The sequence below is a fragment of the Heptranchias perlo genome, unplaced genomic scaffold (assembly GCF_035084215.1).
Source record: "Heptranchias perlo isolate sHepPer1 unplaced genomic scaffold, sHepPer1.hap1 HAP1_SCAFFOLD_1859, whole genome shotgun sequence".
NCBI classification, from domain to species: Eukaryota; Metazoa; Chordata; class Chondrichthyes; order Hexanchiformes; family Hexanchidae; genus Heptranchias; species Heptranchias perlo.
The window spans coordinates 1-13,347 of record NW_027139135.1 but is presented as its reverse complement, the minus strand read 5'-3'; the positions used below and the strand labels follow the sequence as shown (position 1 = coordinate 13,347).

Here is a 13,347-nt window from a genome sequence, read left to right as displayed (position 1 = left end):
GGTCACTCCCCCAGACCCGAACCGGGGGAGGGGGAGGTCACTCCCCCAGCCTGGAGACTCTGGGCCCTGACCCCAGCCCCCACCTTGGGGGGGAGTTCCTCCCAAAAGCCAGAGACCAGCCAGAAATCTCAGCATCAACAAAAGCACATCTGTTAATTGTTACAGACTTGAAACTATTTCACTCGCACTGGGCCGGTTTTCAGTCAATGAGAAACTCTCACTATCAACATATTTTCACAATCAAATTTAGTGACGAAAGACTTGCATTTACACAGTGTGTTTCACTGACCTCAGGACGTCCCAAAACATTTTACAGCCAATGAAATACTCTCATGGATCATCACTGTTATGCAAAGGAATAAAATTGGTGCCCTGGGGAGAGTGCCCCCTCCACCCGGGCCCTGGGGAGAGTGCCCCCTCCACCCGGGCCCTGGGGAGAGTGCCCCCTCCACCCGGGCCCTGGGGAGAGCGCCCCCTCCACCCGGGCCCTGGGGAGAGTGCCCCCTCCACCCGGGCCCTGGGGAGAGCGCCCCCTCCACCCGGGCCCTGGGGAGAGCGCCCTCTTCACCCGGGCCCTGGGGAGAGTGCCCCCTCCACCCGGGCCCTGGGGAGAGTGCCCCCTCCACCCGGGCCCTGGGGAGAGCGCCCCCTCCACCCGGGCCCTGGGGAGAGTGCCCCCTCCACCCGGGCCCTGGGGAGAGTGCCCCCTCCACCCGGGCCCTGGGGAGAGTGCCCCCTCCACCCGGGCCCTGGGGAGAGTGCCCCCTCCACCCGGGCCCTGGGGAGAGTGCCCCCTCCACCCGGGCCCTGGGGAGAGTGCCCCCTCCACCCGGGCCCTGGGGAGAGTGCCCCCTCCACCCGGGCCCTGGGGAGAGCGCCCCCTCCACCCGGGCCCTGGGGAGAGTGCCCCCTCCACCCGGGCCCTGGGGAGAGCGCCCCCTCCACCCGGGCCCTGGGGAGAGCGCCCTCTTCACCCGGGCCCTGGGGAGAGTGCCCCCTCCACCCGGGCCCTGGGGAGAGTGCCCCCTCCACCCGGGCCCTGGGGAGAGTGACCTCTTCACCCGGGCCCTGGGGAGAGTGCCCCCTCCACCCGGGCCCTGGGGAGAGTGCCCCCTCCACCCGGGCCCTGGGGAGAGCGCCCCCTCCACCCGGGCCCTGGGGAGAGTGCCCCCTCCACCCGGGCCCTGGGGAGAGTGCCCCCTCCACCCGGGCCCTGGGGAGAGTGCCCCCTCCACCCGGGCCCTGGGGAGAGTGCCCCCTCCACCCGGGCCCTGGGGAGAGTGCCCCCTCCACCCGGGCCCTGGGGAGAGCGCCCCCTCCACCCGGGCCCTGGGGAGAGTGCCCCCTCCACCCGGGCCCTGGGGAGAGCGCCCCCTCCACCCGGGCCCTGGGGAGAGCGACCTCTTCACCCGGGCCCTGGGGAGAGCGACCTCTTCACCCGGGCCCTGGGGAGAGCGACCTCTTCACCCGGGCCCTGGGGAGAGCGACCTCTTCACCCGGGCCCTGGGGAGAGTGCCCTCTTCACCCGGGCCCTGGGGAGAGCGCCCCCTCCACCCGGGCCCTGGGGAGAGCGACCTCTTCACCCGGGCCCTGGGGAGAGCGCCCTCTTCACCCGGGCCCTGGGGAGAGCGACCTCTTCACCCGGGCCCTGGGGAGAGCGCCCCCTCCACCCGGGCCCTGGGGAGAGCGACCTCTTCACCCGGGCCCTGGGGAGAGTGCCCCCTCCACTGGGGCCCTGGGGAGAGTGCCCCCTCCACTGGGGCCCTGGGGAGAGTGCCCCCTCCACCCGGGCCCTGGGGAGAGCGACCTCTTCACCCGGGCCCTGGGGAGAGTGCCCCCTCCACCCGGGCCCTGGGGAGAGCGACCTCTTCACCCGGGCCCTGGGGAGAGCGACCTCTTCACCCGGGCCCTGGGGAGAGTGCCCCCTCCACCCGGGCCCTGGGGAGAGCGACCTCTTCACCCGGGCCCTGGGGAGAGCGCCCCCTCCACCCGGGCCCTGGGGAGAGTGCCCCCTCCACCCGGGCCCTGGGGAGAGTGCCCCCTCCACCCGGGCCCTGGGGAGAGCGCCCCCTCCACCCGGGCCCTGGGGAGAGCGCCCCCTCCACCCGGGCCCTGGGGAGAGCGACCGCTCCACTGGGCTAACATTCGGCAGCGATGGAATCACCCTGCACCTTGGTGAACGCTGGCCGCAGTCACTCCGATTGGTCCGGCCGCGGTCACTCCGATTGGTCCGGCCGCGGTCACTCCGATTGGTCCGGCCCATGGAGCAGGCTTCAGATCCCCTTCTTTGCTCGAATGGAAGTCACCTCCTGAGAATCCTCCACGTACTGAAATCCAATCAGCATTCCCACAATAGAGAAACCTACAGGACACAGGGGGCAAAGGTCACTGACCAGGAAGTGTAACAAATACAGGACAATGGTAATACAGAGACTTTTTTCGTTCATGGGATGTGGGCGTCGCTGGCGAGGCCGGCATTTATTGCCCATCCGTGTGGTGACGGTTCTCCCACAGTGCTGTTAGGAAGGGAGTTCCAGGATTTTGACCCAGCGACGATGAAGGAACGGCGATATATTTCCAAGTCGGGATGGTGTGTGACTGGGAGGGGAACTGATGGCACAAGTCAATGGGCCACTGCTAACAATTTAAATTGAGCAACAGGTTCTACAGATTCTGTTATGTGCTTGATTGTATTGGACACTGGTGATAGGCCAGAATCTAACAGCCTCGTCCATATTTTGTGAGTCTGCCCCAGACTCCAGCTCATCCGGAGCTTTCCCAGGTGGAGTCTGTGATGGGAACTGATCCCGATCATTCCAGTGTCCCAAATACACACCCCAAGGAATAGCTTCCTCACATTCTCATCACATACAAAGGGACAGCCAACAGCAAGTGTCCCTCCTACTGGAGCACCCCACAGCCCCAACACATTCAACTTACTGGCCACTAACAGGGGTGCCATGATGCCGATCGTCATTGGTGCTGTGTGGTAAACGAATGACTCTGACAAGAAATGACCCAGAGCCAGAATAAAGGTCCACAGTGTGATATGATACAACCTGTTCGAACAGAAAGAAACAGTCAGTAACTAAATGTGGTCCTCCAGGCAATAGGCCACTCGCCCCCCAGTCCACGGATCGCTGCGCTCCCCCCAGTCCACGGGTCGCTGCGCCCCCCCCAGTCCACGGGTCGCTGCGCCCCCCCCAGTCCACGGGTCGCTGCGCCCCCCCCAGTCCACGGGTCGCTGCGCCCCCCCCAGTCCACGGGTCGCTGCGCCCCCCCCAGTCCACGGGTCGCTGCGCCCCCCCCCAGTCCACGGGTCGCTGCGCTCCCCCCAGTCCACGGGTCGCTGCGCTCCCCCCAGTCCACGGGTCGCTGCGCTCCCCCCAGTCCACGGGTCGCTGCATTGTAGGAAAATAGGAACTGGAGGAGGCCATTCAGCCCCTCGTGCCTGCTCCTCCATTCAATGAGATCATGGCTGATGTGTGACCTAACTCCATGCACCCACCTTAGCCCCATTTCCCTTAATATCTTTGGTTAACAAAAATGTACCGATCTCAGATTTAAAATTAACGATTGAGCTAGCATCAACTGCCGGTTGCAAAAGAGAATTCCAAACTTCTCCCACCCTTTGTGTGTCGGAGTGTTTCCGAACTTCAATCCTGAAAGTCCTGGCTCTAATTTTTAGGCTATGTCCCCTCGTCCTGGACTCCCCAACCAGTGGAAATAGTTTCTCTCTACCTTGTCAATTCCCCTTAATATCTTATAAACTTCGATCAGATCACCCCTTAACCTTCGAAACTCCAGAGAATACAACCCCAATTTGTGTAATCTCTCCTCGTAACTTAACCCTTGAAGTCCGGGTATCATTCTAGTAAACCTACGCTGCACTCCCTCCAAGGCCAATATGTCCTTCCGAAGGTGCGGTGCCCAGAACTGCTCACAGTACTCCAGGTGCGGTCTAACCAGGGTTTTGTGTAGCTGCAGCATAACTTCTGCCCCCTTGCACTCTAGTCCTCTAGATATAAAGGCCAGCATTCCATTAGCCTTATTGATTATTTTCTGTACCTGTCCATGATATTTTAATGATCAATGTACAGGGACTCCGAAGTCTCTTTGGACATCCACTGTTTCGAGCTTTTCACCATTTAGAAGGTACTCTGTTCTATCCTTTTTAGGTCCAAATTGGATGACCTCACACTTGCCTACATTGAAATCCATTTGCCACAGTTTTGCCCATTCACTTAATCTATTAATATCTCTCTGTAATTTTCTGCTTCCATCTACACTGCTCACAATGCTGCCAATCTTTGTGTCATCGGCAAACTTGAATATGTGGCTCTCTATCCCATCATCTAAGTTGTTAATAAATACAGTGAATAATTGAGGTCCCAACACAGATCCCTGCGGGACTCCACTAGTCACATCCTGTCAATGTGAGTACCTGCCCATTATCCCCACTCTCTGTCTCCTGTCACTCAGCCAATTTCCTAACCAGGTCAATAATTTCCCTCAACTCCATGAGCTTCAACTTTAGCGAACAGTCTCTTATGAGGGACTTTATCAAATGCCTTCTGGAAATCCATATAAACAATATCCATTGACATTCCCCTGTCACTTTAGCCACCTCTTCAAAAAATTCAATCAGGTTCGTCAGGTATGACCTACCTTTCACAAATCCACGCTGGCTCTCCCTGATCAGCTGAACATTTCAAGGTTTCAGTCACTCTATCCTTAATTATAGACTCTAGTAATTTTCCGATAACAGATAAGAACATAAGAACATAAGGAATAGGAGCAGGAGTAGGCCAATCGGCCCCTCGAGCCTGCTCCGCCATTCAATAAGATCATGGTTGATCTGATCCTAACCTCAAATCTAAATTCATGTCCAATTTCCTGCCCGCTCCCCATAACCCCTAATTCCCTTTACTTCTAGGAAACTGTCTATTTCTGTTTTAAATTTATTTAATGATGTAGCTTCCACAGCTTCCTGGGGCAGCAAATTCCACAGACCTACCACCCTCTGAGTGAAGAAGTTTCTCCTCATCTCAGTTTTGAAAGAGCAGCCCCTTATTCTAAGATTATGCCCCCTCGTTCTAGTTTCACCCATCCTTGGGAACATCCTTACCGCATCCACCCGATCAAGACCCTTTACAATCTTATATGTTTCAATAAGATCGCCTCTCATTCTTCTGAACTCCAATGAGTAGAGTCCCAATCTACTCAACCTCTCCTCATATGTCCGCCCCCTCATCCCCGGGATTAACCGAGTGAACCTTCTTTGTACTGCCTCGAGAGCAAGTATGTCTTTTCTTAAGTATGGACACCAAAACTGTATGCAGTATTCCAGGTGCGGTCTCACCAATACCTTATATAACTGCAGCAATACCTCCCTGTTTTTATATTCTATCCCCCTAGCAATAAAAGCCAACATTCCATTGGCCTTCTTGATCACCTGCTGCACCTGCATACCAACTTTTTGATTTTCTTGCACTAGGACCCCCAGATCCCTTTGTACTGCAGTACTTTCCAGTTTCTCGCCTTTAAGATAATAACTTGCTCTCTGATTTTTCCTGCCAAAGTGCATAACTTCACATTTTCCAATATTGTATTGCATCTGCCAAATCTCCGCCCACTCACCCAGCCTGTCTATATCCCCTTGTAGGTTTTTTATGTCCTCCTCACTCTCCACTTTCCCTCCCATCTTTGTATCATCTGCAAACTTTGATATGTTACACTCGGTCCCCTCCTCCAAATCGTTAATATAGATTGTAAAGAGTTGGGGACCCAGCACCGACCCCTGCGGAACACCACTGGCCACTGGTTGCCAGTCCGAGAATGAACCATTTATCCCAACTCTCTGCTTCCTGTTAGATAACCAATCCTCCACCCATGCCAGAATATTACCCCCAATCCAGTGATTCTTTATCTTGAGCAATAATCTTTTATGTGGCACCTTGTCGAATGCCTTCTGGAAGTCTAAATACACTACGTCCACTGGTTCCCCTTTATCCACCCTGTACGTTATGTCCTCAAAGAACTCAAGCAAATTTGTCAGACACGACTTCCCCTTTGTAAAGCCATGCTGACTTTGTCCTATTAAATTATGTTTATCCAAATGTTCCGTTACTGTCTCCTTAATAATAGACTCCAAAATTTTACCCACCACAGATGTTAGGCTAACTGGTCTATAATTTCCAGCCTTCTGCCTACTACCCTTTTTAAATAAGGGTGTTACATCAGCAGTTTTCCAATCTGCCGGGACCTTTGCCGAGTCCAGAGAATTTTGGAAAATTATTACCAAAGCATCCACAATCCCTACTGCCACTTCCCTCAAGACCTCGGATGTAAGCCATCAGGTCCAGGGGATTTATCCGCCTTGAGTCCCATTAATTTACTGAGTACCAATTCCTTGGTGATTTTAATCGTATTTAGCTCCTCCCCCCCTAGAGCCCCCTGTTTGTCCAGTGTTGGGATATTGTTAGTGTCCTCTACCGTAAAGACTGAAACAAAATATTTGTTCAGCATTTTTGCCATCTCCATGTTTCCCACCATTAATTTCCCGGTCTCATCCTCTAAGGGACCTATGTTTGCCTTAGCCACCCTTTTTCTTTTTATATAACTATAGAAACTCTTGCTATCTGTTTTTATATTTTTTGCTAATTTATTTTCATAATCTATCTTCCCTTTCTTAATCAATCCTTTAGTTACTTTTTGCAGTCTTTTGAAGACTTCCCAATCTTCTACCCTCCCACTAAGTTTGGCTACCTTATATGTCCTTGTTTTTAGTCGGATACTATCCTTAATTTCTTTACTTAGCCACGGATGGCTGTCATTTCTTTTACACCCTTTTTTCCTCAATGGAATATATATTTTTTGAAAGTTGTAAAATAACTCCTGGAATGAACACCACTGCTCATGTACCGTCTTACCCTTTAATCTATTTTCCCAGTCCACTTTAATCAATTCCACTCTCATACCATCATAGTCTCCTTTATTCAAGCTCAGTACGCTTGTTTGAGAACCAACCTTCTCACCCTCTGATTGGATATGGAATGTAACCATGTTATGGTCACTCATTCCAAGGGGGGATCCTTAACTAGGACATTATTAATTAATCCAGGCTCATTACACAGGACCAGGTCCAAGGTTGCTTGCCCCCTTGTAGGATCAATTACATACTGCTCAAGAAATCCATCCCTAATACACTCAATAAACTCTTCCTCAAGGCTGCCCTGCCCAATTTGATTTGTCCAGTTAATATGATAGTTAAAATCCCCCATAATTATAGCTGTTCCCTTATTACATGCCCCGACTATTTCCTGATTAATACTTCTTCCAGCAGAGTTGCAACTATTAGGAGGCCTATATACTACGCCCACTAGTGTTTTATTCCCCTTATTATTCCTTATCTCTACCCAAACTGTTTCATTATCCTGATCCTTTGTCCCAATATCATTTCTCTGTATTGCAGTGATTCCTTCCTTTATTAACATAGCCACCCCACCTCCCCTTCCTTCCTGCCTGTCCTTCCTGATTGTTAAATACCCTGGCATATTTAATTCCCAGTCGTTGTCACCCTGCAGCCATGTTTCTGTAATGGCCACAAGATCATACCCATACGTAGTTATTTGTGCCGTTAACTCATCCATTTTGTTACGAATGCTACGTGCATTCAGATGAAGAACTTTCAAATATGTTTTGTGACACTTAGTTGCTGCTTTTTCCTTTTTTAACATTTTACCTTTTACTCCATACCTTCTGTCCCTTCCTGACACGCTTTCCTCTGTCTCCCTGCTCAGGTTCCCAACCCCCTGCCACAGCTTTGATGCTGGGTTAATCGCCTTACGCTTTCTAGTTTTTATTTTATCTGTCGTGCCTAAAGTACACTTTCTTTCCGCTGCTCTACGCTTTTCCCTCTCACTTGTTCTTAAACAACTGTTTGTACTATTTGTATTGTAGATTTCCCCTGGGTCTTCCCCTCTCTTGCTGCTCTCAATTTTATTCCCTTCTGACTCCCCGCTCAGGTTCCCATCCCCCTGCCACTCTAGTTTAAACCTTCCCCAACAGCACTAGCAAACACCCCCGTGAGGACATCGGTCCCAATCCTGCTCGGGTGTAACCCGTCACGCTTGTACAGGTCCCACCTTCCCCAGAACCGGTCCCAATGTCCCAGGAATCTAAATCCCTCCCTCCTACACCATCCCTGCAGCCACGCATTCATCCTGTCTATTCTCCTGTTCCTATACTCACTAGCACGTGGCACCGGTAGTAATCCTGAGATCACTACCTTTGAAGTCCTGCTTTTTAATTTATCTCCTAACTCCTTAAATTCACCTTGCAGGACCTCATCCCTTTTTTTACCTATGTCGTTGGTACCGATATGGACCAGAGATGTTGGGTTAACTGGTCTATAATTCCCTGTTTCCCTCTCTCACCTTTCTTAAATAGCAGAGTGACATGTGCAACTTTACATACGAACATAAGAAATAGGAGCAGGAGTAGGCCATCCAGCCCCTCGAACCTGCTCCGCCATTCAACAAGATCATGGCTGATCTTCTATCGATCTCTGTTTTGAATGTACTCAATGACAGCCTCCACAGCCCTCTGGGGTAGAGAATTCCAAAGACTCACCACCCTCTGACTGAAGAAATTTCTCCTCATCTCAGTCCTAAATGGCCGACCCTTTATTCTGAGACTGTGACCCCTGGTTCTAGATTCCTCAGCCAGGGGAAACATCCTCCCAGCATCTACCCTGTCGAGCCCTGTAAGAATTTTGTATGTTTCAATGAGATCACCTCTCATTCTTCTAAACTCCAGAGAATACAGGCCGAGTCTACTCAATCTCTCCTCATACGACAATCCCGCCATCCCAGGAATCAGTCTGGTGAACCTTCGTTGCACTCCCTCGATGGCAAGTATATCCTTTCTTAGGTCAGGAGACCAAAATCGTGCACAATACTCCAGGTGTGGTCTCACCAAGGCCCTTTATAATTGCAGTAAGACATCTTTACTCCTGTACTCAAATCCTCTTGTAATAAAGGCCAACATACCATTTGCCTTCCTAATTGCTTGCTGCACCTGCATGTTAGCTTTTAGTGACTCATGTACAAGGACACCCAGGTCCCTTTGAACATCAACATTTCCCAATCTCTCACTATTTAAAAAATACTCTGCATTTCTGTTTTTCCACATTATATTCCATCTGCCATGTTCTTGCCCACTCACTTAGCCTGTCCATATCCCCTTGAAGCCTCTTTGCATCCCCCTCACAACTCACATTCCCACCCAGTTTTGTCATCAGCAAACTTGGAAATATTACATTTGGTCCCCTCATTCAAATCATTATAGATATAGATTGTGAATATCTGGGGCCCAAGCACCGATCCCTGCGGTACCCCACTAGTCACAGTCTGCCAACCTGAAAAAGACCAGTTTATTCCTACTCTCTGTTTCCTGTCTGTTAACCAATTCTCAATCCATGCCAGTATATTTCCCCAATTCCATGTGCTCTAACTTTGTTCACCAACCTCCTGTGTGGGACCTTACCGAAAGCCTTCTGAAAATCTAAATACACCACATCCACTGGTTCCCCCTTATCTATTCTACTAGTTACAGCCTCAAAGAACTCCAAAAGGTTTGTCAAATATGATTTCCTTTCATAAATCCATGTTGACTCTGCCAAATCCTATTATTATTTTCTAAGTGTCCTGTTATCACATCCTTTATAATAGATTCTAGCATTTTCCTGGTACTGATGTCAGGCTAACAGGTCTGTAGTTTCCTGTTTTCTCTCTCCCTCCTTTCTTAAATAGTGGGGTTACATTTGCCACCCTCCAATCTGCAGGAACCATTCCAGAATTTATAAAATTTTGGAAGATGACAACCAATGCATCCACTATCTCTACAGCCACCTCTTTCAAAACCCTGGGATGTAGATTATCAGGTCCTTGGGATTTATCGACTTTCAGTCCCATTAATTTCTCTAGTACTATTTCTTTTACTAATAATTTCTTTCAGTTCCTCATTCTCGCCAGGCCCTTGGTTCTCTAATATTTCTGGGAGGTTTTTTGTGTCTTCCGTGAAGACAGACACAAAGTATTTGTTTAATTTCTCTGCCGTTTCCTTATTCCCCATTATAAATTCTCCCGTCTCTGTCTGTAAGGGACCCACATTTGCCTTCGCCGGTCTTTTCCTTTTTACATACCTATAGAAGCTTTTACAGTCCGTTTTTATGTTTCTCGCTAGTTTACTCTCATATTCTATTTTCCCTCTTTATCAATTTCTTGGTCCTCCTTTGCTGAATTCTAAAATGCTCCCAATCCTCAGGCTTACTACTTTTTCTGGAAACTTTATCTGCCTCTTCCTTTGATTTAATACTATCTTTAATTTCTCTTGTTAGCCATGGTTAGACCACTGTTGGGTTTTTGTGCCTTAAAGGAATAAATATGTCGTAAATTATGTATTAATTCTTTAAATGCTAGCCATTGCCTGTCTACCATCACACCTTTTAATGTCGTTCCCCAATCAACCAAAGCCAACTTGCGCCTCATACCTTCGTAGTTTCCTTTGTTTAGATTTAAGGCCCTGGTTTCGGATTGAACTACATCACTTTCAAACTTAATGAAGAATTCTATCATATTATGGTCACTCTTCCCTAAGGGTTCCTTTACAACAAGATTATTAATTAATCCTTTCTCATTGCACAATACTGGATCTAAAATAGCCTGTTCCCTAGTACGCTCCTCAACATACTGATCTAGAAAACCATCTCGTATACATTCCAGGAATTCATCCTCCACAGTATTAGTGCTAATTTGGTTTGCCCAATCTATATGTAGATTAAAATCTCCCATGATTACTGTATTACCCTTGTTAGATGCACTTCTAATTTCCTGCTTTATACCGTGCCCTACATTACCACTACTGTTTGGTGACCTATAAACAACTCCCACCAGTGTTTTCTGCCCCTTGCTGTTTCTTAGCTCCACCCAAACTGATTCTACATCTTGATTTTCTGAGCCAAGATCCTTTCTCACTATTTTACTGATCTCATCCTTTATTAACAGCGCTACCCCACCTCTCTCCTTTTTTCCTGTCCTTCCTAAATGTCGAATATCCTTGAATGTTCAGTTCCCAGCCTTGGTCACCCTGCAGCCACGTCTCTGTAATGGCAATTAGATCAGACTCATTTACTTCTATTTGTGCTGTCAATTCATCTACCTTGTTGCGAATGCTGTGCGCATTCAGATAAAGTGCCTTTAATTTTGCCTTTTAACGTTTTTTCCTATTTTGACCTTATTTGCTGCTGGCCTTTGTTTCCGCTGCCTTCCAATTTCACTCACTACTTTTCTGCCTTCCTCTTCCAGCTTTGTTACTCTCCCTCCTGAATCTCCTCTCAGGTTCCCATCCCCCTGCCAAATTAGTTTAAACCCTCCCCCATAGCACTAGCAAACATCCCCACAAAGATATTGGTCCTGGCCCTGTTGAGGTACAACCTGTCCGGCCTGTACAGGTCCCACCTCCCCCAGAACTGGTCCCAATGTCCCAGGAATCTAAAGCCCTCCCTCCTGCACCATCTCTCCAGCCACGCAATTATCTGCTCTATCCTCCTATTTCTATACTCACTAGCGTGTGGCACTGGGAGTAATCCGGAGATTACTACCCTTGAGGTCCTGCTTGTTAATCTCATTCCTGCAGAAATGCCTGTCTGCGCCAATTTAAAGGAACGGTTCCTGAATCAAGAGAACTTTGGAAGATTATAGTTAGGGTTTCTGCAATGTTCTCACCGACTTCCTTTAAAACCCTGGGATGGAAACCATCTGGTCCTGGGGATTTGTCACTCTTTAGTGCCATTATTTTCTACATTACTGTTAATTTGCTTACATTAATTATGGGGAGCCCGACCCTGACTCAAAATTACTTTCCTTGGGGTGTCCGGCACGCTATCCTCTTCCTCTACTGTAAATACAAAGTAATTATTTAATGTGTCCGCCATTTCCTTATTTTCATTTACAATCTCACCATTATCAGTTTTTAAGGGGCCCACACTGCTCTCGACCACCCTCTGTTTCATAAAATAACTGGAAACATTTTGTGTTGATTTTGAGATCCCTTACAAGCCTCTTCTCATTACTCTCTTTTTGTAGCTCTATCTGTTTTGTCACCTTTGCTGATTTTGTATCTCTCCCATTCGCCAGGACCTGTGCTATTTTTTGCACTCTCGTCTGCTTTTTCTTTTCATTTGATGTTGTCCCTTCGCTCTTTTGTCGTCCATGGCTGTTTATTTTGGTAAGTAGAGTTCTTGCCCCTCAGGGGTATAAACCGATTCTGTATCACGTTAAATGTTTCTTTAAACATTTCCCACTGATCATCAGTCGTTTTACCCATTAACAGATTTGCCCAGTTTACTGTGGACAGTCCCTGTCTCATCCCATTGAAGTCCCCCGCGATGGGTCACTGCCCCCCCCTCCCCCAAGGTGATGGGTCACTGCGTCCCCCCCTCCCCCCAGGTGATGGGACACTGCCCCCCCCCCCAAGGTGATGGGACACTGCCCCCCCCCAGGTGATGGGACACTGCCCCCCCCCAGGTGATGGGACACTGCCCCCCCCGCCAGGTGATGGGACACTGCCCCCCCCCAGGTGATGGGACACTGCCCCCCCCCAGGTGATGGGACACTGCGCCCCCCGCCAGGTGATGGGACACTGCCCCCCCCAGGTGATGGGACACTGCGCGCCCCCCCCCAGGTGATGGGACACTGCGCCCCCCCCCCCCGCCAGGTGATGGGACACTGCGCCCCCCACCCCCAGGTGATGGGACACTGCCACCCCCCCAGGTGATGGGACACTGCCCCCCCCCAGGTGATGGGACACTGCCCCCCCCAAGGTGATGGGACGCTGCCCCCCCCCCCCAGGTGATGGGACACTGCCCCCCCACCCCCCCCCCCAGGCGATGGGCAGGTGGGTCGAGGTTGGGGACAGAGTGAATCCCCTCACCACAGGGACTTACGTTCTGTTGTGAATATCGACGGCACACGAGCAGCGAATGATGGAGGAGAGAAGGGTCCAGATCCCAAATGTTCTGGCCTGGAGACCGTTCACTGCACAGAAACAAAAGGAAAATAAAACCAGCGGCAGGAAACAGGCTGGGAGTAAAATATTGTAAAAACCGCAGGTCTGAGGGGAGGGAGCGAGGGGACGGAGTGAAAGCAGAGTCCAGTCAACGAGCCTCTCGTTTCAAACCAACTGCCCGGGTTCCAGGGAGGCCGTTCGAGTAAAGGAAGAATTCACGATCCGCCTCGGCACCGTTCAAAAACTCGTGAGACCCCCCCCACCCGCTCACCGTGA

The 13,347-nt window shown here is 50.3% G+C and overlaps 1 protein-coding gene across 1 annotated transcript; it reads right to left on the bottom strand.

Moving 5' to 3' along the window:
* Positions 1-1,212: 1,212 nt before the first annotated feature.
* erg28 (ergosterol biosynthesis 28 homolog) lies at positions 1,213-13,100 on the bottom strand (the record flags this gene model as incomplete). Its single annotated transcript, XM_067977882.1, has 3 exons — positions 1,213-2,362; positions 2,941-3,059; positions 13,010-13,100. Coding segments are annotated over 3 exons (299 nt in total), but the record flags the coding sequence as incomplete, so codon positions are not given.
* Between the last annotated feature and the right edge of the window lie 247 nt (positions 13,101-13,347).